Source organism: Spea bombifrons, chromosome 11 (assembly GCF_027358695.1).
Source record: "Spea bombifrons isolate aSpeBom1 chromosome 11, aSpeBom1.2.pri, whole genome shotgun sequence".
Lineage (NCBI taxonomy): Eukaryota > Metazoa > Chordata > Amphibia > Anura > Pelobatidae > Spea > Spea bombifrons.
In genome coordinates this window covers 2737310-2762499 of record NC_071097.1, presented here as the reverse complement: position 1 = coordinate 2762499, position 25190 = coordinate 2737310, and the positions used below count along the sequence as shown (strand labels likewise).

General features: G+C 48.4%; 1 protein-coding gene across 1 annotated transcript; it reads right to left on the bottom strand.

Moving 5' to 3' along the window:
• Positions 1 to 1642: 1642 nt before the first annotated feature.
• LOC128469288 (oocyte zinc finger protein XlCOF7.1-like) lies at positions 1643 to 25190 on the bottom strand. Its single transcript, XM_053451108.1, has 11 exons — positions 25108 to 25190; positions 23566 to 24883; positions 20335 to 20483; positions 19911 to 20025; positions 19154 to 19378; positions 18274 to 18372; positions 16318 to 16396; positions 15643 to 15828; positions 14921 to 14987; positions 13070 to 14021; positions 1643 to 2365 (listed from the first exon to the last, which is right to left on the bottom strand). Exons 1-11 carry the CDS (start codon positions 25136 to 25138, stop codon positions 1855 to 1857), a joined length of 3732 nt encoding a protein of 1243 aa, XP_053307083.1. The 5' UTR covers positions 25139 to 25190; the 3' UTR covers positions 1643 to 1854.

Below are 25190 nucleotides of genomic sequence, written 5' to 3'. Positions count from 1 at the left end.
ATCGAATCCCTCCGCCAGGAGGTTCCAATGGAACGCTGGACTCATCGCCCTTAACGGCTTTGCTTAATGTAACGATGACTAAACATGGCGGCCTGTTGGTTTTTGTTTTTATTGTTGCTTGTTTGTAATGGAAACCATAAAAAGGTTCAGAGGGGGCGGAGTCTAGAACGGATAAACGTAAAGGATGATCTACCGTAGACGTCCTATGGGTTATTTCCCATGATGCCGTAGGTTCACAGCCCAAAAGGAGGTCTCGTTTTACAGTCTGCCGTTCAGTGGGTGGTGCCTAAGTGTTGATTGACTTCATGATGTGATAAGACACGCCCACATCCTATCTTATACCCCCCCCAAAATAAAAACTGGTTGATAAAATGAATACATAAATACATTTTTTTTAATTATAATATACACAATGCCATGTGCGTTACAGGAGAAAAAACTCGTTACGACCCTCGTCCTGCCTACCAATGTCTATTCACTAAAGGAAGTGTCGGTGATGGAGTCGTAGTATAACTCCTTTGTTCGTTATGAAGAGCCATCGTTAAGAAGTAGTATTTATATAGCGCCTTTCTTCCGGTGGGGAGATTAGCCAAATCGGCAGCTGAATAATAGATGTTATTAGCCAATCGATGGTACCCATTTGTCGACTGTAGAAGAGGGAAGAACCGAGTTGACCCTGCCGGGATTTGAACATGCGACCCTGAGGTTTATAACGTAAGGGTGTCACTGATTTACATATACATTATACAGGGGGTTTATATTACTGTATACAGCGCTGGGGGTTATATTACTGTATACAGTGCTGGGGGTTATATTACTGTATACAGCGCTGGGGGTTATATTACTGTATACAGCGCTGGGGGTTATATTACTGTATACAGCGCTAGGGGTTATATTACTGTATACAGCGCTGGGGTGTGAAACACGTTGAGTGCGTCTTTTGACCCCAACTCCCTTCCGTAAGCTTAGTCAATGGAGTTGGAGTCCGTTGTTGAACGCGGCTTCTCCTTCCTGTGGAATGATGGTGGGTTAGAGGTAGAACCGGACCCCTACGTGAGACTCGCTGTGGACTTTGGCTCGGGAAACTCCATACGTGGACCCTGTGTCCTTCAATGTCATTGTTAAGATGGCTGCTCCCACGGAATAGCCATTTTTGGTCAGTTTCCAATACATTTGATACATAAAAACGACACAATTTAGAAAATGAAACACAATTTATCCTAAAAAACGAGTTATTTTAATTACCAAACATGCACTTGAATGCTCAGAACATAGAGTATGATATCATGATTATTTCACATCGTTTATTTCAGGACCTCATTCCTCATCGATGTGACTCCCATCACACCTATCACACAGACGTCTCGCTGCCTCACACCTATCGCACACGCTACAAAACACTTCACTCACTCGCGCTCGCTCCCTAGAACCGTGTATCGGGATCACATGCAGGTGGGAGTGGCTGCAGGCGGTCGGACTGCTGTGATGTAATACAAAAAGGGGCGGGCTTTGGATCAACGCCAGGGCTCTGTTTCTAGGCGTCTGCAGTATTAAAATAAACTTGGGTTTTGAGAGAAGGGGGGGGCATTAAGGAGAAAAAAAACAGACGACACACGGGTTCCTTCAACCTCTCTCTACACGATGAAGAACCTGTCTGCGGTTATTTTAAGATGTCCCCTAGGTGGAACAGCACCTTCAATGATTGGCTTCTCCTTCTTCATGTAACAGAACGTGAGCGTCCAATAAATACATATTCTAAAATGTATAAATATTCAACGTTTAAAGGAAGGCTGCCCTTCTAGTTGAGTCTACAACGTCCACGGTACTGTCCCTTCAACCAGACACAAGCATCACCTAGAACTTAGAACGTGACAGCGCTTCCTCCTCCATGGTCGATGGAGTATTCCCCCGTTCCGACCCTGAAATCCGGCACCTCGCATGGAGCCTTTGGTGTTTGAGGAGATTGGACTTGTCGTTGAAGGATTTTCCGCACTCGGAGCACGAGAAGGGCTTCTCGCCGGTGTGGATCATCTGATGCTGGGCCAGGTGCGAGCTGCGGGTGAAGCGTTTCCCGCACTCGGAGCACGAGAAGGGCTTCTCCCCTCTGTGGATCTTCTGGTGTTCCACCACGTGCGAGTTCTGGTAGAAGCTCTTCCCGCATTCGGAACAGGAGAAGGGCTTGTCTCCCGTGTGGACCCTCTGATGCGTGACCAGATCCGATTTGTAGGAGAAGGGCTTCCCGCACTGGCCGCACGCGAAAGGTCCGTCCCTGGCGTGGAACTTGCGATGTTTTAGGAGGTTGGACTTGTCGCTGAAGCTCTTTCCGCATTCCGAGCAGGAGAACGGCTTCTCCCCCGTGTGAATCCTCCGGTGTTTGACCAGGTCCGCGTTACTCGCGAAACATTTCTGGCACACGGTGCAGCCGTACACCTTGTAACCGTGTGTCCTCTTGTGACTTCTTTCACCTTTGTGAATCGTCCTGCTGCTTCCGCGACGTTCCGAGGGCATCTTCTGGATTCTACTAATACTTTCACCGGGATTCACGCTATCGTCACATGTCACGGTAGGCTGCGTACGATCCGGTGGGCCCTCTTCTTCGTCCGAGTCCGGTTCCTCCTTGATAATAATAGATATATATTCCGATTCCGGATCTCCTGGCGTGTGGTCATCACCGTCCCTGCATGAAGACTCCTCAGACCGAGGAACCTCATCTCCTGTCTGTTCGTATTCCACGGCTGAGTGGTTTTTAGCTTTGGAAGACTCTTCCTCAACGCACGAGGAAGACTCCTCTTTAATATGAATGAACATATAATCCGGTTGAGTTCCTTCTACATGAGAAGCTGGTTCCTCCTTAACATGATCAGGCGAAACATAAGGTTCCACGAGGTCTGGTTGTCCAGCCGGTTCCTCTTTAATAACAGTAGACGTATGTTCTGACGGAGTAGGAATGTCATCGTTGTTGTAATTTCCATCGTGTTCTCGGTTGTTTCTCGCGTCGTTACGTTGTATCATCTGTGCTATGCTCATTTTTAGAGATTTTGCCCACCGATCGGTTCTTATTTCGCCCCAATCTCCTCTCACCAGCGAAATAACGAGGCTGTGAAGACCATCAGAGGTCTATGTCCTCCTGGGGATGGACCTATTGGAAATAAGCGCCATGTAGGTTGTTTAACTAAACAAAATATGGACGTACAAAGCACACAGTAATTTCCAGGCACCCAATGAGTGACGGTGACATAATTGACAACAACTCACACTTACATCATACCCAAGTTTTAGACCTGGTCTCGAGTTACAGCTTCAGAAGACACTTGGGTCAGCTAAGGCTTTCTGCATGGTGTGACTCCTCCATACCCAGTTGCCCCCTTCCCCCCCCCACCCCTCAGCTAAATAACCTGCAGGAGAAGCATTCGCCTGTATGCATTCCCCTGAAAGTGATAGACTGCCCCTGCGGGGGTCTTCTGTAGAAGAGCTGTCGGGGGCATTAGACTGTGTCTCCTTAAGCGGATATATTTAAATCTTCACATGTCCCAATAAATAGGACAAACATCAATCAGGACGCCAATTGTCTGGACTGACCCTGTAAATTCAGTGCTGTAGGCAGCTATGTCTAACTACACCAAATCAGCAGAGGACCACAACAGTCTCCATCCCTGAGGACTCCAGAGATCCTCATAAAGCTTCTTTAGATGATCTGCAAGGGATTTAACTCCCTTTTTTTTTAGGTCTCACTAATACCCCCTTCATTAATCAGATACCACCTATACCTGAGAGTCTCAGTTCTGTCTCCACTGCTCCTTCTGCTCAGCCTGTACCATACAGATCTAAAGCCCCGCCTCTTTCGGCCACCGTACCTTTCGGCTTCAACCTTTGTATTCTGCCGTCGCTTCAAAGCGTCTGCGGGCGCAGGGGATTGTGGGAGGTGTAGTTCCTGCGGCTGAGCGCACTGTGCACGCGTGCAAATAGGTCAGACGCGTGTGTGTCACCATGGAGATGATGGAGCAGTATGCGACGTCCATCTTTGAAAAGGGCAAATATACTTGTAATAGCTGTATAGCTCAAGACCCGCGATTAGTGACTGGAGGGACATCTTTATCAATGGCTTCCCGTTCTGCAAGTGCTGCCAACAATACCGATTTTATCAGGACAGTCCTGATGGCTGGATGTGCACACTGCCAGTCGTTCAAAATATTATACCATATATATACATTATTATACAGTATAAATCAATATATAATTATTATATCATGAGGTCTTGTCACCATAGCAACGATCCTGATTGGAATATAATATGTGTTGCTATAGCGATAAGACTACGGCATTTAGCAGACAGCGGACCAAGTAATTTCTTGGTAAATATATAAATAACTACACATTTGTGAACAAAGGGATATATATATATATATATATATATATATATATATATATATAAACCACGGGGTCGCCATGGCGATGTTAAATCACTTCCTGTCGCTGATACACAGAGTTCCCAAGTTTCCTGGAAATGCCATTCTTTCTTTCCATTTATTTCCAAGATGTGACCACTTGACCTGTGCACGAAGAGGAGGTCACCCCTGCCACCCCACCATATATAGATGGCACAGACGGGATGTTTGGGGCACTGACCAGCTATTTGAGGACAACGATGGCACAGATAAGCAGTTTGGGGGCACTGGCCAGCTATTTGGTACAAAGATGACTCAGGCAAGCTGTTTGGTGGTATTGAATAGCTGTTCGGGGGCAAAGATGACTCAGGCAAGCTGTTTGACTGCAAAGATGGCACAGACAAGCTGTTTGTGGACAGAGATGGCACAAGCAAGCTGTTTGGGGACAAAGATGGTGCAGACTACCACATGGATATTAATAAGACCGAAAACGCCAGCCCTTACCTATACAGTCTGATTTATATTATAATATACACATATATACAATCTTGATGTAATAATAATAATAATAATTCCCTCACACTTTTTTAATTGGGAAAAATAAAATTACAAAATAAATGCAGCTGATTTTATTTCCTTTATAAGTAAAGTTTTTTGGCAGCTTCTGCGTGTAATCCGGGTCTGTGGTTCTGCTTAACAAAAAAATCAACCTATTATTCGTTTTATTCGTATTCCTGTCAGATTCGCCCACATCAATCATGGCGACAGAGCCCTCTCCCCTACTAAGCTCACTTCCGTACAGGTCCCTCACGCCTCTCTATGGTAACAGATTCCGGCGCACGCGCAGTAGGATGTTTGGGTGTCCAGCGTGAGTTCCCAGCTTGGAAGAGCGTCTGGCAAAGTGCTCAGCGCTTTGGGCGCGACGTCATAACCGAGCGACGGTGGTGAGGCTGTAAAGCAACCGAAAAGCGGGTAACGGAAGGTAGAGCCCCACCCCACCAGGAGAGGGGGCAGCGGGTGTGTGTACGGGGGGCAGCTGGGAAAAATGGGGGCAAATCACCCTGTTATGCTGTGCTACCCCGAGTCTTATAATTAATTGATATGGCGCCGTCATATTCCGTGGGGCAGTACAAGGGGCAACTACGGCATGACACGTGGTCCAGCAGATATTTGGCCTCACAGAAGCAAAGCCTGATGGGTAATTTGACACGAGAGGGGACTAATTAATTATATAAGTTGATTAAATAAAGGTAATGACAGCCTAATATCTACACATATCGGGGTAATTAAGTTATTACCCCATTACCTTTTACCTCTCATGCATTACCTATGGAATGCCCCCTCAGAAAACATCACCATAGAGGTTTTGCCCCAGTCTCAGGGTGAAGGGGCAGATTATCAGGGTTTTCGCCCCAGTCTCGGGGTGAAGGGGCAGATTCTCTGGGTTTTTACCCCAGTCTCGGGGTGAAGGGGCAGATTCTCAGGGGTTTTTACCCCAGTCTCGGGGTGAACGGGCAGATTCTCAGGGGTTTTTATCACAGTCTCGGGGTGAAGGGGCAGATTCTCAGGGGTTTTTACCCCAGTCTCGGGGTGAAGGGGCAGATTCTCAGGGGTTTTGACCTCCGGCCTCTGTCAGTCATGACCCCTCCCCCTCCAGCCTCCTAAAGCTATAACCCCTCCCCCTCCAACCTCCTGCAGCCATAACCCCTCCCCTTTTAAAGTTTCCTTTCTCTTATTCGCCCCCTCGTTGATTATATTTCTACATCCTCGTTTCTATCCCCAAAACTCTTACCCCCTAATTACTGCCACGAGAAATACCCCTCCCTCTTTTTACCCCTCCTTCTGTTACAAATACTACTGCCTTAGATTGTAAGCTCTCGAGCGCAGCCCTCATAACCCCGCCATTCCTGCCAGGGACTTTGTATAAAGCAGCATAAGCCTAGATTGCAAGCTCCCGGGCCGGGTTCTCAGCTCCTCATGTGTCTGTATGTATTAATTACCCCACTTATTATTATTATTGTGATTTATTGTTTCATATAGTGCCAGCATATCCCGTAGCGCTGTACAATGGGTAGACAGGACATAACAAGTAGCATGTAACATAACAATCTGACTTACAGAAGCAACAGGTGAGGCGGCCCCTGTGCACAAGAGCTTACAATCTACATTTAAATTGTACAGCGCCGCGGTATATGTTGGTGCTTGGTGCAGCTACGGAAATTGTAGGGTGGTTTTTTATGTTTGGGGAAAATTCCTCTTGGCCCAAAAAATAAGTAATACGATGTTGGTGAATGTGTTTTTATTTCAGGAGACCGGACCCCGTCCTCCAGAAAACGGCGCCTGTACCCCCCCCGGGCGATGGGCAGGATTCAGGGCACCGATAGGCTCTTGAGTCTCACTCTGGAGATCATTTACCTGCTGACCGGAGAGGTGAGGCATTCTGGGAACTGACGTCACTAACGGAAGGGGCAGGGGTGGTGCGCATGTCGTCCCCCCCACCCCACACACACACTGGAGACACTTTCCTGCCACTGACCGAAGAGCTTCAAGCAGCCAATCAGTGGCCAGAAATGTCGCATCCTGGAGGAGGAGGGAAGATTTTCCAAGCAGGCTCTTGCTGGGATTTGATTGCTCCACCTGCTGGCCGATCACATGCATTGCGATCAGCAATTCAGGTCTCTATGGCTCCTGGCCTGCTGATCACAGAGGGAAGAGGGTGAGAAGCAACGTGTCTCCGGCACAGGGAAAACAAAAATATAGATTTTTTTTATAATTTATTTTTTTAATAAAATATAAATAAAAATGAGCAATAAAATAATAATTAAAGAAATGTGTTTTTATTGTGGAAAAAAATACATAAATATTTTTTTTACATTGTATTATAGGTTTTTACATACTATCCCTCACAATGTAATTATTTTTTTGCACGTTTCTATGGTTTCAAGCGAAAGCCCTATTTTTTTCTGAAATAAACGGGGCGTCAAAGACAAGACGCATGCTCGTTAAGGTGCTAAAAAAACAAAACCCTGCTTGGTTATTAAGACCAAGGCATTCAGCCATGACCGTAAGGAGTCAGGGTGTAAGCAGCATTAACCCTTGTGTGGTCAAGAGAAGAATACCCAAAATGAGAATTTTATAAAGTTATTTTTTTCTTTTTTTTTTCTTTTACTTTTGTTTCTCGATGCAAAGATATGACGGACTGTTTTGCAATGTAGGAGTATACTGTCGTGAAGCGCTGCGCATGCTGCGGTGGTCCCCATATGCCAGGAGCATCGGTCAAAACCCCGGGCCTGGTCGCCCCGCCGGCGCCGCCGCCTCACTCGCAGATACCCGAGACAAGCGATGAGCAGAAGATCCTGGAGCTGACCAACAAGATCATCCAGCTGCTGACCGGAGAGGTGAGGGACCCGCCGGGAACGGGAACAAGGCGCCGGGCCGCCGGAATCTTATGTCGTGGCTAACGAGCATGTCGTTCCGTGCGCCAGGTTCCCGTAAGGTGTGACGACGTGGCCGTCTATCTCACCGTGGAGGAGTGGGAGTACGCGGAGGGACATGGAGAGCTTTACAGGAGCGTAATGGCAGAGGAGGAGAACAGCCGGCCGGTTGGTAAGAGGAGATTTTGTCCGTATCACGGCGGCGCGCGTTGCCCAAGTCATCACTTGCATAGATTGAGAAATAGCCTCCCAGCAGAGGCGGTAAAGGGTTAATACAGTGGAGTCTAAGACGAGACCAATGACTGATTAAGGTCTGAGTCTTTAAAGCAGGAGAAACGGGCGACTAGACGGGGGCCAGATGGGGCCGATCATGTTTGCTGTCTACCCTTATAAGCGCATCCTGATCGTTTTAACTCTCTGCGTGATTGAGGCCGAGTCATTCCATTGTTTCCCACGGTATGATAAGGAGTCGAGGTGTTTAGTAGATCGGGGCTCAAATTACAGAGCGAGAACTTTTGTTAAAAAAAAAAAAAAAAGCAAGCAGTTGTATTCTTCGTATTTTGCACATTTTTTATAGGTCAAATTGTTTCAGTATGTAGTAAAATAACGAATATTTTTTATATTTTCTCCCCAGGAGATGGAGTGGAATTCAGAAATACACCCGAGGGATGCGGCGACTTTTCTATTCTTTCACAAAATTACAAAGAAGGAGATATAAATGACGTTAAAATAAATCCAGAACCAAAAGGGCCAAAGATCCACGAAACAGCAAGGACACAGGAGAAGGAAGTAGACGAATTAACCCTACGTGAAACAGGGAACATCCCCAACAGTGACATCCATACATCCGCAGGGGCTACGCAAGCGGGAAATACATGTTTTAACGGGGAATCCCCTGGCGATTATACCCCGGAAGAACCAACGCAGATTGAATATACGTCGGTATCTATCAAGGAGGAAACGGATCCATGCGGGAATCTCACAGTCACGGATCCCCCCGTAGACCGCTATCAAACGGAATATACGCCAGATCGTTACAGAGGAGACGATGCGAGACAAGACAAGCGCAAGAACGCCCTATCCGGGGCCGATGGAAACAATAAATCACCCCCAGTAATCCCCCAAATAACACAGCAGTATAAGTGCCCCGAGTGCCCGCGATGCTACAGTACCAATTCGGAACTGGTCAAGCACCAGAGGATTCATAAGGTAAAGAAGCGCCAGTGTCCCGTGTGCGGGAAAATGTTCCCGTGTAATTATCACCTTCGGGTGCATCAGAGGACCCACACGGGAGAGAAACCGTACTCGTGTTCGGAATGCGGGGCGTCCTTCACCGCGAAATCGAGTCTCGTGACGCACCAGAGGACTCACACGGGGGAGAAACCCTTCGGCTGCTGCGTGTGCGGGAAGCGGTTCAGCCGGAGGACGCAGCTTACTAAGCATGAGAACGCTCACACGCGAGAAAAAAGCATCTCGTGCGCAAAGTGTGGGAACGGTTTGGGCTCGGAGCACACATAAGTGGAACAACCCCTTCATGTCATACACCTCTGGGGAACCAGCTCGCGGAGAAAGCTGGAGCAGGCTGAACCGTACTATAGTGCAGCTTTACCAATTTGGGTTTCCTTCCCTGCTTTATCTGCTGTGTTTTACCTGCTCAAGTAGCGCTAAAAAGCGAGCCGGCTATTTGGAGCGGGATCAGTATGTTTTGTATCGCTTCTGTATACTTTTATGTGGAATTGTGGAACGAACGGAGTTTTGTACCGATGTATCACGTGACCTGTACCTTTAGTGACCATTTCAAGCTCCCTTAGAGGAGACGTAAGTGCCTACACGTGTACGGAATGCTGAGATACAGATCCGGTCTCGAATGTATAAGTCCCGGCGTTATGTTTTTCGAGGGTCCGTTTTGTTTCCGGGAGCGTGGTTAGAAGTGCGGCTGGGGGGTCGGTGCTTTATCAAGACTCATGATTTATTTCCCGTCTGCCATCTTTGCGCAACGCCCCGAGTAATCGAGTAAAGACTTCAAATCGAGTAAAGACTTCATTCACTATAAACTCATACAATTCCTCTTCTCCAACCTCGTATCCTCCCTTTCTGCCAACCCACAGTCTTCTCTCGCTGCCCAAGACCTTCCCACCAATTCAAAGGCAAGACTAAAAAACCCTCGGACAGGATTTTTACTTCTTTGCCACAACCTTCTACCCACCGCCACCTTCCCCTAAACCTTCTACCCACCGCCACCTTCCCCTAAACCTTCTAACCTGGCCCAGTGTCTTGGGGCATATTTGCCTCGGCCCTCTCTTTCCTCTCCATATTCAGTCCTTTGCCAGATCTTGCCACGCCTAAAACATAAATATAATCTCATCCTCCCTTTCCACAAAAGCCCATGTTGGGTCCCTTATGATGTCCCTCCTTGACTATTGCAACAGCACCCGACTCTCTCTCAATTGTCCCCCCCCCCCGGAACCTACTTCCACCGAACCTCCATGTGGCCTCCTCCTCAATATTCAAGAAAAACCTTAAACCCCACACAATAAAACACTTAAAAGGACAATCCGATGTCCCCCACCATCCACGAATACACCTTAAAGTGCTTTGTGAGGACGCGCCTTCTTCAACCTGTATCGAAAAACAAAACCATAGGAGCCGCTTACCGTAGAGTTTCAGAGCGCCATCCCTTATCCCACCAAAGCAGCAAAGCCGTGACAAGGAAGCACTCCCGTTGAATTAATCGGGGGGGTCATTAGAGCGCAGGAACTCTTATACAAGCCAGCGCTGGAGCTGACTGCCAGAGGCTATACCGTGCAGGCGCGTAAATATCGGGGGTCCCATCATGCTATACCCCCATATATGGCTTCGCCCTCCACCACGTCAAAGCACCCCGAGTCCGGTCTAATTTTTCACGGCTATATTGCTTACCGAGGAGCTGAATCAGTGGGACATCGGCACAAAAAAGAGACTCGCAAGCAATTTAATCCCTTAAGGACCAGGCTGTTTTCTACGTTTTTGTACCCTTCGTGACAATGGCTGTTTTAACGCTTATGCGGCGCTCGTGTTTAGCTGTAATTTTCTCCTCTCCTATTTACTGAATCCAAACAGGTTAAATGGGGGGGGGGGGGCAGGACAAGAAAGGCTTTCTTCAGATGCCATTTTTTATCATATCATCTAGTTTTCTATAAGAAAAAAAACAAAACACTTTCTCACTTTTATTTGAAAACATCGTCGTGCTTTCAACCCCCTCAGCTTCACTATACATTATAGTTTCCCTACCCATTGAATTATACATTATGCAGGGCCAGCTCAGCCATTCACAGTGGATCAGCCTGCTTGTGTTGGGCCTTCATAATGAAAAGTCAAGAGGTGAAGCCCCAACTTCTTTCCCCGTAGAAAAAAAAAACTGGGTTAAAATGGATCAGAGTTGACCTCGGTTGACCTTCCCAGGGGTTATCCACCAATTTTCCTTTATTTTCCCCAAAAACGTTCAGCCGTTTTGCATAATCACCCCGGTTACATTAAACTTGCCCCCCTGTCTAGTCCACACACTTTCTGAAAGGACCATCTATGAATTCAGTGAACCTGGCAGCCCACCCACCATTGATAGAGGCTGCCTTAACCAATCAACGATAAGCAGCTGAACAACAGAAGAAGACATGGCTCACTGGGGTGGAATAAAGATCCACAGAACAGTAAGTTAAGATGGCTGCTCCCACGGGACATACATAAGGTTGGGATTCTAATATACGTTTATTGCTTATTCCGTTTTACAAGTGTACAGTATCATGTGACCAAGACAGACTGTATGATGGGCCAATCAGAGGAAGGGGTGATTACAGTTAAAGGTGCTGTTCCACCTACTTTTAAATAATGTCCCGTTTTCCTGTAGTTTCTTGCTGAAAACCTTTCAACAGGGCCCCTCTATCTGTCCCCTCTGCCCTGACAATTTATGACATCACAGAAGGGGGCATGAGCTCGAAGGCCTACCAGTTAAAAGGGGACCGGGACCGGTTGCAGGCGGTCAGACTGCCGTCGTGTAACACACTGAGGAGCAGCAGCTTTGGAAGAATTCCAGGACTCTGTTGCTAATAAGCTGCAGTACCCTTTAAAAGCAGTTTATACGCGACAGGGAGCCACGTGGAAGACAAAACGCAGATACAGCGCTTTTACTTCTCTCTATGTGATGCGGAAAGTATCTGGGAATATTTTCTGAGGAACCACTTATTTATTACACGTTACAGGTTGTTTTTTTTCTCAATAAAACTTGTTTTTTGGAACATGCTGAATTATTATTATTTTTTATAACCATGGGCTGATGTTTTATATTATTATATATAATTTGTGGACTCGGGATCCTGGCTTGTAGCCGATATTGTATTTTAAGCATTCAAACAGTCCCTCCGGTGGAAATCTGAAACGGCGGCGCATGAGCAAAGTTCGGACAAATGCATAGATCAACTGTCCTTTCAGTAGGAAGGTTCTACGTGGAGCCTGCTGGATATAAGTGAGCGGCACATGTTTAGGAACAAGTCCCATGATGCTCAGCCAACCTTAGGGGAGCCTGAGGGTCATGGGGGGGTGTTGTCCACAAGGATTTGCCTCTATTTGGACAACCTGCGAAGAGGAGCACAGGCCGATAGACAGGAGACATGGGAAGATCGTTCCTTGGAGGCGAGGTCATGTGATCGCTGCGTACGTCACGTGACCCGCGCCTACATGTCTCCCCGCATATCGGCTTGCGGTCCAGGCAAGTCTTAGAACGCACCCAAGCGGCATATAAGGTGGCCGGGGGTGGGGTATTACAGAGAAGGTGCCGGACCGGACCTGAGCTCTGACTAAAAGACGACCTCGCTTAAAAGGTTGTTTTTATTTGTTTTTGCCAGATTATTTTTTGTTAAAAAAAAAATTGCTTGCAAATCGAGCACTTTTTTTTAGATCTATCCCTAATAGATTGTAAGCTCACGAGAACAGGGCTCTCCTTCTGGTACCGGTCCGCCTTAGGGTTCTAATGCATTTTTGGTTTGGTAATTTGATTTAAATTTGATTTCATTTAAAGGGTTGTTAACTCTTTGTTCACCCAACATTGTACTACCCCTGCCGGAGCTCTATACATAAAACGTATAATAAGAATCATTCATTGGTTGGGAAAGTAAGAAAAATAAAATAATAATAATAATAAAATAATTCCTATTTCTAGAGAATGTTTTATAACACGCCGTCCCGGTCCCCCCCCCGTGTTAAGGAACGGGAAGCGACTTGGCTCCCACGTGAGTTCTCTGGTGTCTGATGAGCTGCGAGCTTTGGGTGAAGGATCTCCCGCACTTGAAACACGTGAAGGGCTTCTCCCCTCTGTGAATCCGCTCGTGCTGCACGAGGCTCGATTTGTCCGTGAAGCGCTTGCCGCACTCGGAGCACGAGAAGGGCCGCTCGCCCGTGTGGATGCGCTCGTGCGTCTCCAGCTTGGACTTGTAGGAGAAGTACTTGCCGCAGTACGAGCAGGACAGCTTCTTTACGATGTGGGAGGCCTGGTGCCTGGCCAGGTTGGAGCTGGTGGTGAAAGATTTCTGGCAGTCGGAGCAGTGGTACATCCGCGGGGGGCTGTGCGTATGCTGGTGCGCTATATAGGCGGCCATCTTGTGGATGCTTATATCGCACTCCACGAATTTCACGACCGTCAGGCCGCTGTGCGCCTCGTCTCCGCCCCCTTGGTTGGGTTCGTTCGCGTTGGCGCTACATGGCACCTGACCGTGTCCCGTAGACGCGAACATGTCCGTACCGGTGAGGTTTCCGTCGGGCCCCTCCTCCTTGACCTGAACCGTTGTGAACTCCGTTGCTGTGGACTCTGGGGGTCCGTAGGTCTCAGAGTCGCTGAGGTTTCCTTTCTCGCAGACGTCGGATTCCTCCTTAACGTGGAAGGTGGTGTATTCCGTCTCCGGCCCCTCGGCGGGGGTACAGTCGGCTCCGGCCTCGAGATTCCGATCCCCGCAGGAGGTGGTTTCCTCTTTAACGTGGACACGGGTATATTCTGCGTGTGGACTTTCTGCATGCGTGTACACGTTAGTGTCCGTGTCGATGCCTCCTTCAAAGGAGGCTGTAGCTGATGCCGTGATTCTGCAAGGTCTACTCTGTCTCCTCCGCGGTTTGTTTGTTTTTAAGTGCTTTTTTTCTGGATTATCTTTGGCATCGCTTACTTCTTCGTCCGAGCGACCTGGGGAGAAAAAAATCCCATGTTTTCATCAAGAAAGGACGGGATTAGTTATACGGCCGGAGAGTATATAATATATAATATGAGGAATATACAGGGATATAACGGGTTATAAGGACGGGATTAGTTATCTGGGGGGAGAGTATATAATATATTTAATATGAGGAATATACAGGGATATAACGGGTTATAAGGACGGGATTAGTTATACGGCCGGAGAGTATATAATATATGATATGAGGAATATACAGGATATAACAGGTTATAAGGACGGGATTAGTTATACGGGTGGAGAGTATATAATATATAATATGAGGAATATACAGGGATATAACGGGTTATAAGGACGGGATTAGTTATCTGGGGGGAGAGTATATAATATATTTAATATGAGGAATATACAGGGATATAACGGGTTATAAGGACGGGATTAGTTATACGGCCGGAGAGTATATAATATATAATATGAGGAATATACAGGATATAACGGGTTATTAGGACGGGATTAGTTATACGGGGGGAGAGTATATAATATATAATATGAGGAATATACAGGATATAACGGGTTATAAGGACGGGATTAGTTATACGGGGGAGAGTATATAATATATAATATGAGGAATATACAGGATATAACGGGTTATAAAGACGGGATTAGTTATACGGGGGAGAGTATATAATATATAATATGAGGAATATACAGGATATAACAGGTTATAAGGACAGGATTAGTTATACGGCCGGAGAGTATATAATATATAATATGAGGAATATACAGGGATATAACGGGTTATAAGGACGGGATTAGTTATACGGCCGGAGAGTATATAATATATAATATGAGGTATATAAATAAGGCGTTTAATTTAATGGCGCACAAACGCAATGGAATCTCGCCTTACTTGGTGAGCTGAGAAGCTGGCTTTTCCTCACGCTGTCCTTGTAAATATCCTGGCCGCCTTCCAAATACTAATGTATAACACAGAAAAAAGAAAAAAAAAAGATTTAAATGAATATTCGTATTACGCAGCAAACAGCTCGTATGTTATAAATACACAAAATCATACCGTTGTACAGCGCTGCAGAATATGATGGCGCTATATAAAACAATAATAATAAAGAGCGTCAACCGATTGGATGGACTTCTGTACCAAGAACTTTTTTTTATCCCGATATTATTAAGAAGGGCAAATCCCAGTGAACTTTTACTGCAGGAAGGCTGAGCCGGCCCCTGTATAGTATATCCTTAAGTGGACCGGGCCCTGTGTAATGCATAGTGAAATCAGCAAGCGAGCCCCCAGTATAATGTATAGTTATATCAGTGAGCCGGTGCCCTGTACAATGTATAGTTATAACTATACATTATAAAGGGGGCCGGTCACTGATATAACTATACATTGTACAGGGCACCGACACACTGATATAACTATACATTATAAAGGGGGCCGGTCACTGATATATCAGTGAGCCGGTGCCCTGTACAATGTATAGTTAAATCAGTGTCCGGCCCCCTGTATAATGTATAGATAAACCAGCGAGCCAGCCCCCTGTATAATGTATAGTTATATCAGTGAGCTGGCCCCCTGTATAATGTATAGATAAATCAGTGACACTTGGCGCTCACCTCTCCGGTCAGAGGATGAATGATTTTGCTGGTCAGTTCCAGGATCCGGTCGTTGTTCGTCTCAAGTAGCGGCGAGTGAGACGGGGCCCCTGCGTCGGAGCCCCGGGCCCTGCGGCGCCTGTCCAGCACGCACGGACCGCTGAGCTTCGCGTCGTCCTCGCCGGCTTTCTTCACGATAACATAATCCTGGAAACGCACAGACACTGAGCAGAGCGCTCGGCACAAACCCACCAAAGGGCCAAAGCAGCCCCCGGCCAGCGATGGGCCGAGCGGGCTGATCTTCCACGGACCAAATCCTTCATAGACACGCAGATCGGCCCCATCCGGCCCCCGTCCAGTCTGTAAAGACCCAGACCTTAATAAATCGTCCGTCTCATTTTAGACTCAGGAGCCGTATGTCTGTCCCATGCATGTTTACATCCCCTCGCTGTATTACCCTCTACCACCTCTGCTGGGAGGCTGTTCCACTTATCCCCCACCCTCTCCGTAAAGCAAACCTTCTTTACCTTTTGTCCGAACCTCCAACCCTCTAGTGTTAGATCATAACCTCTGGCTCTGACATTTCTCCTCCTGTCCTTTCTTGAACCCCTTTATGTATTTTAAATGACTCCCCCCCCTCCCAGCTGGACAGGCCGAGACCCCCGAAGTCCTACCCGCCCCGCACGGAATCCTCACCTCTCCCGTTAGCAGGTAGATGATCTCCAGCGTAAGACTCAAGATCCTCTCCGACGTCTGATTCTTGTCCTTGTTCATTCTGAGCGCGTCGGGGGTGGTTTTTTTTTTGGGGGGGGATCGTCGATCCTAGGTCCGCTGGGAAGGGGTGGTTTCCAGGGCAACCAGAGATGATGAGCCTGAAAAAAATAAAATTATAAAAATATATTAATTTATGAAACAAAAAAGTGATTCACTTTCACAGGTTTTATTTAAAAAAAAAAAAAGAAGGATTTGGGGCAAGTCAGCCCCCATCCGGCCCCCGCCTAATATGTGAAGCCTCCCATGCTTAGAGGGACACTGCAGCCATTATATGCAGTTAAATGTATATGATAGGTGCGCTGTCCCTTTAAATCACCCCTCCTGTATTCAGGGCTGCCTAATACACCCCCATTCCACCCCACAAACCACCTGCCTAATACCCCCCCATTCCACCCCACAAACCACCTTCCTCATACCCCCCTATTCCACCCCACAGCACCTTCTTAATACCCCCAATGACACCGCCGACCATCTCATTATTTTCCTGTCATGCCCTACAGTATATTTAACCCCTTCCACAATTACAACCCCCCCACAGGCTCATAAACTACCCCAGGGTGCAGAACATGTCACCTCATCACTTCTATACCAACCCCGCACTTACTTTACCGTCTGCTCCTGCCTGCGAGCACGGGCACTGTCTCCACTACCCCCTTATCCAGTTGTTTTGAGTTTCCACGGTCGAACCGTGAAGCTAATAAGGGAAACTTCCGGCTTTCCTGTCGTGCGCCGGATTTGACGTCAGGCGACTCACGCGCACTGGCTAGTTTGCCAACAAAGGGACGTGAGAGACTGCGCATGCGCAGGAGGCGGTCCGCCGTCCTGTTACTGTAGAGACGAGGAAGTGGCGGAAGAGAAGCACTCGGTGCGAGGCAGTTACGGTGCGCGTTTGGAGCTGCTCCCCGGAGTCTTTGGTAATGTTCGCTTCTAACGCACGGAAGGCGCCAGCAGAGTTACCGTTTAAACCGCAGGTATAAAATGTGCCCACATCCGCCAACTGTCCCTGTTTAGTCTAACCAGTCCCTACCTAGGTCCCTTTGGCTGTTTTTCCTCCTCTGATGCCCACTCAGTTATACAGATGCCCAGGGGTCCGTTTGGACTTTAGTATGTGTTGTTTTACTCTCCATTGGATCAGGATTTACAGGACAGAGACCTATGGCCGGTATTTGCCCCAAGATCTGATATCCAGCCGGTTTCGGCCAGAAATCAGCGACCCGCTACAGGGCTGAGGTGGGCCAGGTGCAAATTCTTAACCGTGTGCAAAGGAGCGCCTGATGGAGTATTATGTGTGATTTGGCTGTGACCATTGTATGTAAATTACCCCCCCCCCTGTTACAGTATATGTAATATCTAGCGGGGAGTTAGAAATAATATTAAAGTAATATATATTTTATATGTAATATAATTTATATATATTATGAGTCTCGGGGTGGGGTCTCGGCCATAGGTTCCCAGGATCTGCATACAACATGTACTTATTACTCATTTATTCCCCCCCCCCAGTTAGACTGAATCCGGCCGGAGAACGGCCCACCGCAAGTAACTAAATCTACTACTACTACTACTCGGAGCAGCCGACTGGCGCGGCCGCGATGGCCAAAGACAGGAATTGGATGGGCAAGCAGATCTTGGACCTCACCCTGGAGATCGTCTTCCTACTGACCGGATCGGTGAGTGGATTCTGGGAATGATCCCGTGACATCACTTCTATCTATGCCAAGCGATGTCATAAAAATTGTAGCTGGTGGCAGATCGGGGGGGCTGGCATTGAGGGGTTCAGACACGTGCTGCTTACGCAGTAAACGGGTGATGTATAAACGGAAGATGTCTTTCTAGGACAGCCTTGTCGTAGGCGAGTCTGGCGGGGGAGTCACTCACCGCAGGAGTCCCAGCGTGAAGGAAGAGTTCTGCAGCGGCTCAGGTGAGAGAGGCAGCGAGCAGAAGATCCTGGACCTGACCAGCAAGATCATCCTGCTGCTGACCGGAGAGGTGAGGGACCGGCCGGGAACGGGAAATCGCGCCGTGAGACCGCGACGTCTTCTTTGGTAACCCTGTCGCTGTGTTTCAGGTTCCTGTGAGGTGTGATGATGTCATCGTCTGTTTCTCCATGGAGGAGTGGGAGTTCATAGAGGTACACAAGGAGCTTTACAAGGACATCATGATGGAGAATCACCAACCCCTACGCCCCTTGGGTAAGAGAATGTATAATTGCCATATTTGCTCGATTATAAGACGAGGAAATGCTCTGAAAAATATCCCCCGTCTTATATTCGAGGTCATCTTCTAATCAAACGTCAAATGGAGGTCTGACTAAAAGACTAAAAACCAGATCCCCCGCAGCGCTGCAGGGGACCCGCATCCTCCTCTTCAGCAGGTGGTAGAGGTCTTTGCGATGAGCGCAGACAACCTCTGCTGCTTCTATGACGGAGCGCCGGCGTCACATAACCTTCCGGTGCTCATTCATAGAAGTGCCGGCAGCAGCGGAGGTTGACTGTGTGCATCGCGGAGACCTTCACCGGCTGCCGCCACTACACGTCAAGGAATCTGAAGCATGGGGAAAAGTCTAGGGAAGCACTGGTAAGTCGGGGGATGGTAAAAGTGGCATATGAGGGGTATAAAGACTTTCTGGAGGCAGAGTGGCAAATAGGGGGGGTCTCCTACTGGCAACTAGGAGACAGCGCTAAAGGTCTCAGTGCCAGTGTCCCATGCTACCTGTGACATGAGTATGACATCATCCCCATGCGTCATCAGTGCCTACCTGTAACGTTGATTTGTAGTTTCGCGTAAAGTAAAAGCTGTGCTGTCCACTATTTCTTTCAAACAGATGCATCCAACGCCAGCAACGACCCCGAAGGAAGCTACCCCCACGTGCCTTCTCAAGATCTCGGAACTGTCAATACAGCCGGCAATCTCGATGGTGGGAATAACTCGCGGGATGTTCGAGAGGAATGTGCGAGCGAAGAAAGAAATCTCACGTATCCCGCTGCAAAACACACACACGGAGAAAGTACTCTTCCTCAAGTGAAGGAGGAATCCTCCCCATATAAAGTAGGAAGTCCCACGGAGGTAAATACTTCGAGGTCATCGGAGCTTACAAAAATAGACGATAAAACCGATCGTTCCGAGGAATGTGCGAGCGAAGAAAGAAATCTCACGTATCCCGCTGCAAAACACGCACACGGAGAAAGTACTCTTCCTCAAGTGAAGGAGGAATCCTCCCCATATAAAGTAGGAAGTCCCACGGAGGTAAATACTTCGAGGTCATCGGAGCTTACAAAAATAGACGATAAAACCGATCGTTCCGAGGAATGTGCGAGCGAAGAAAGAAATCTCGCGTATCCCGCTGCAAAACACGCACACGGAGAAAGTACTCTTCCTCAAGTGAAGGAGGAATCCTCCCCATATAAAGTAGGAAGTCCCACGGAGGTAAATACTTCGAGGTCATCGGAGCTTACAAAAATAGACGATAAAACCGATCGTTCCGAGGAATGTGCGAGCGAAGAAAGAAATCTCACGTATCCCGCTGCAAAACACGCACACGGAGAAAGTACTCTTCCTCAAGTGAAGGAGGAATCCTCCCCATATAAAGTAGGAAGTCCCACGGAGGTAAATACTTCAAGGTCATCGGAGCTTACAAAAATAGACGATAAAACCGATCATTCCGAGGAATGCGGAGCAACGGAGACGAATTCACAAGGAATGACGAATTGGCCTACAGCGACTGAGGGCGCCGGGGGCAATATTAAAAAAGAAAGCCCACGTATTCCTCCTACCGCATCCCCAACCACGGAGAAAACGTACAGCTGCACCGAGTGTCGGAAATGCTTCAAAACTAAGTTCGATCTCATTAAACACCAGACGGCCGGCGAAAGGTGCAGCTGGACTTGCACCACCTGCGGGAAGACCTGTTCCTCGCGGTCGAATCTCGTTAAACATTACGGCGTGCACACGGGATTGTTGTCGTCGGGCCGCGGGCCCCCGTGTGCGCCAGGCGCAGGGTGGCAGCGCCGGCCCCGACACGGATTACAAAGTAGGCTGCATCCCCCGCGTACATTGCGGGACGCCGCGCCCCCGCCTCCAGCGACTTCCTGCACGGGACAGCGTGGAAAAAGAAAAGGGGAGGAGCCGTGGCACTTCGCTCCCTTAAAGGTCCTTAAATTGCGATAATTATGATGAAACGGGCCAAACCCGCCCCCACCGTAAGAGACATACCAGGGCCGCGATGTTGCCGGAGCCGGATCATGGCTCACCTTGCTTAGGGCCCGCCCCTTAATAATATATATTTATATATTATTAATATATATATATTTATTATCTTAATCCTCCATGTGCTTGCCTGCCTTGCGTCGAGGACGGGAGGTTCCGGAAAGCATTTATCCCTCGTTCTGACGCCGCGTGTGCACGGCCGCGTCCCGGTGAACGCTGCGGAATATCTGGGACCGCCAAGTTTTTATTTGATTTAGACTTTTCTTTTATCGTTTGGTTAAATAATTGAAAACTACTTTTGCACAGTACTGTACATATTTAATAATTCTATTGCAAACGCTAATAAGCGTTTAATTTTTCTTTTAAAGCATCGAGGACGTGCTTATTGGCCAGGCTTGCTCGCTTTCCTTCCTTTCGGGTAATGCGTGGCCACCACGGTCTCCTTTCTAATAGAAGCGCATCGTGACTGTTCTGTGGATGTGCAAGCGTCTGTAAAGATTTCCACATTCACACCAGACGGCTTCCTCATTTTTAATAAATCTGTGTGTTATCTCTGGTCGTGCAATTGCTTGCCTCCTGTCTGCGTATTTTCCAGGCCTGTATAAATATTAGGGGGATAAAATGTAAAAATGCAGTGCCTCCTTAATACGGAGAGAGAGATTCTGAATCTCATTCTTTTTTTAAGCCGTTCGCGACCCTTATGACATACTATTACGTCCTCTAATACAGTCTAGATAACTGTGGACTTAATAGTTTGTACTTTGTTTTTTTTGTGGTGATGGGGAGCTTTTCTTTGCCGGTATAAGGGTGATCCATCCTGTCTCAGACAGCCTGGGGTCACCCCTGTCAGCAAGCACTGGCTTCCTGCTTACTGATCCAATGTCTCTGCGCTCCATGTGAGCACCGATTTCTTCAGAATGCTGGAGAATGTCTGAACGGAAATTCAGGCGTTCTCTGCCGGCAGACTCCTGACACCACCGGGAACATTAAACGTAAACACCCCCCCACACACACACACTCTGTGATCAGCAGCAATGAGGCTCAACGTGAAAAGGAGGAAGAAACAGAGTCTCTCCCGCTTCCAAACATTAAAAATGTAAGATGTAAGATACCTGGGACTCGTGTCCAGGCGGCGGACCGCATCTCTGACGGCGTCTCTGTGACAGCTCGGTTCCCGCTTTCCGTACACTCAACGCGGTGCACCGGGCGGCACTTGGAGCAGGCACAGCCAAGCGGCCCCTTACCTCCCCTGGTACCTAAAATCCACACATTAAATCCCACTCTGTCGTCACACTGCATGCCGATCACTCCCTTACCTTGCGTGGAGCTCTTCCATGTGTGAACAAATCCACAAACACACACACATACATCCATCCTCACTCATCACACCTGATACTTCACTCCCTTACCTTGCGTGGAGCTCTTCCATGTGTGAACAAATCCACAAACACACACACATACATCCATCCTCACTCATCACACCTGATACTTCATTCCCTTACCTTGTCTTGGCTCTTTCCTATACAAACCACCACATTCACGCACGCTTTCTCAGCTTCCCAACAACAGTCGCCCTAAAGACTGCACCTGGCGTAAACAATGAGAGAGCCAACTCTGCCACACTGGCATTCAATCGTACTTCTGGAATAAATGAATTACAAAAGGGGATTAAAAAATACCTGCTTAAAATCGTTTAGGCCCGCTTGCTCCCTGGATCCTGCTTGCGTTTCCTCCGACCCTAACCCCTCGCCTGTTTATTGGGCATTGTGACCGCAGCCTGTCTTTTTGGCCTTGGAGCTATCTGACCAACCTTTCCACCGGTGGTGTTTTGGTTCCTCTGCCTAGGGTTTTACGCCCCTGGGACTGGTCTGGCGCCACATGTTAAGGTCTATGGTCGGTTGTCCTCGCACAACAACCAAGCCAGTTCCTGGAGCCTACGGTTAGCATACTAATTGTCCTCTCACAAAACAGCTGTATTCCTTGACCAAGACTATGCAGGGCTTCTTGAGGAACCAGAAACACCTAACAAGCGATCCAGGCCGCCCAACTGCTTACTGAGAAAATCCCACTTCTTGCCTATGAAATGACCTGTATTTTTTGACCCAGGCCACGCAGGGCTTCCAGAGAAACCAGAAACATGGCCACCTACAAGAAATCCAGGCCGCCCAACTACTTACTGAGAAGATCCCTCTTGCACCCCCTTTCCTGAGCCCGCTGAGGTAGATGTCGGTGCCATTCACCTCCTTCCTGCTACCTGAAGGAATTTAAATACAAATTTTGCCACTTTCCGGAATCCAAAAAATCCGTTTTTTTTTATTTAAAACATCTTCTCACCCCTGAGGGCAACACAATCCAGATATTCACAACGAAATCGAACATTCGCACAAACTAAATACCACTGAGCAGAGCGAACTTCCTACAGTCTAGTGACACCATTACCATAGTACAACCGCGGACTGTCTAATATTTACCACCACTGGGCAATTATAACGGAACTACGGCATCGTTACTACTAGCAGGTAAACTAGGCGTGTGTCAGTTCGTTCACATGTAACATCGTTTTTACATACTACTGAAAACGTAACAACGTCATGAGTTCTAAGGCTGTCCATCAAGGGCCATTATTGACCAAAGCGTCCATTGACCAAACCATTTAGATGTTCAAAGGAATGCCTGGCGGCAAATGTATGTCCACCATGTCCTTCACGTGGCCACCACGTCCTAGAAACAAGATATCAACTGTTACGGGACGAGCGTTCCATATATATATACATAATATATATGTTATTTCTCCATGTCAGAGCCAAAAGGTTCCAGGTCTCGGATTCTGGAAGGACCACGCAGAGCGTCTGCAGCAAATTCTTGTCCCATCTCTCTGATAAGTGCTTTTTTCTGCCCCCCCAACCCAGAACGTTCATCCTTTGGAGCTGTCGGTGGAAGGGACCGCCGAGTTAGCAGCTGGACAGCTTCTCGCGAGCGTGCGTGCGCTGATGCCTGGCGAGGTGTATGTGGCGAATGAACGATTTCCCGCATTCCGCGCACACGAACGTCTTTCCCGTCTTGTGGGTCTTCTCGTGCTTGAGGAGGCTGGACTTCCGGGTGAAGCACTCGCCGCACTCCTCGCACGAGAAGGGCTTCTCCCCCGTGTGCGTCCGCTGGTGCTCCAGGAGGATGGCTCTCCTCGTGAACGATTTCCCGCACTCGGAGCACGAGTAAGGGCTCTCGCCCGTGTGTATCCTCTGATGCTGGAGCAGCTGCGAGTTCTGACTGTAACACTTCCCGCACTCGGAGCAGGAGAAGGGCTTCTCCCCCGTGTGCGTCCGCTGGTGCGTGATGAGGTGCGAGCTGCGGGCGAAGCACTTGCCGCAGTCGGGGCACGAGAAGGGCTTCTCCCCCGTGTGGATCATCCGATGCTGGACCAGCTGGGACTTCTGGGTGAAGCACTTGCCGCAGTCGGAGCAGCCGAAGGGCTTCTCGCCCGTGTGAATGCGCTTGTGGGCGATGAGGTCGGCCTTGAAGGAGAACGTTTTGCCGCACACGGTACACGTCAGCTTCTTGTCCTTGTGGACGGCCTGGTGTTTGAGGAGATCCGACTTGTTGCTGAAGAATTTCTGACACTCGGGGCAGGTGACCATCCTCTCTCTACAGCTCGATTGCTGGTAGACGATGAAGCCAATGATCTGGCTTCCCCCGCACGGGCTGAAGGCCGTGGCCGACGGCGTGCTCTCCATTCTCGCGACGTCGCTTGCGCTCTCGCCGTCTTTCGTCCGAGCGGAACCGCTTTCCTGCGAGTTTTCCGCCGACCTGCTAACGTCCGAGTCTTTCGTGCCTCGTTCCTCCTTACAATCGGCGGAGGAACATTCCGACCGCGTGGGTTCCGCGAGAGTGCCAGTGTCCGTGTCCGTGACGCTTCCCTCGTCGCACGAGAAGGATTCCTCCTTTATAACGAAAGACGTGTATTCTATCTCCGTGTCGGTGTCCGTGGCGTTTCCCTCACCGCAAGACTCAGGCTCCTCCTTAACACGGACGGCCATACCTTCTGCCAGCGCGTTCTCCTGGCCTGGATAAATATTACCTTCCGCCATATCTTCTTCTTCTTCTTCGTACGAATCCAATTCCTCCTTAATACGAACGGAGAGATATTCCGAATCGTGTTCTTCCTTGATACGGCCGGACGCGCGGTCTACCTCCGACGGCTCGTCTTGCGTATCATTAACACGGTCCGTTTGTGGCTTGTTGAGTTCATCGGGTCCCACGGCGCTTAGTTCTTCATACACGGGATCTGAGAAAGAAAGAAAACGGCCTGGTAACCGGTTGACTCGTAACAGCGGCGCCATCTGTCGGGACGAAGCGTACGAGTGAGAAAATTCTGCAAACATCAATAAACTTGGGCTCATTTCCACGTTCTAGACTATAAGATCGAGAATAATGGACGTTTTATGACGGAACCCCTTAACTTCCTTCCTCAGTTCACGGGGGAACCCAGCAGGCAGCATCCCGACCTACCCAATGAGTGGAGCGTCCGCTCATTCTCCATCTTCAACTGGCTGGTAGAGGTCCTTCTGTTCTTCTAGATACCCCCGACACTT

Excerpts from the sequence above, each read along its gene's own strand:
- LOC128469288 (XM_053451108.1), bottom strand. The coding sequence starts at position 25,138 with ATGGAGAATGAGCGGACGCTCCACTCATTGG. Across the intron at positions 14,988-15,642 it reads TTCATCCTCTGACCGGAGAG|TATTTGGAAGGCGGCCAGGA; the intron begins GTGAGCGCCAAG and ends GTTATACATTAG. Across the intron at positions 2,366-13,069 it reads AGAACTCACGTGGGAGCCAA|GATTCACACGGGGGAGAAGC; the intron begins GTCGCTTCCCGT and ends CAAACACCGGAG.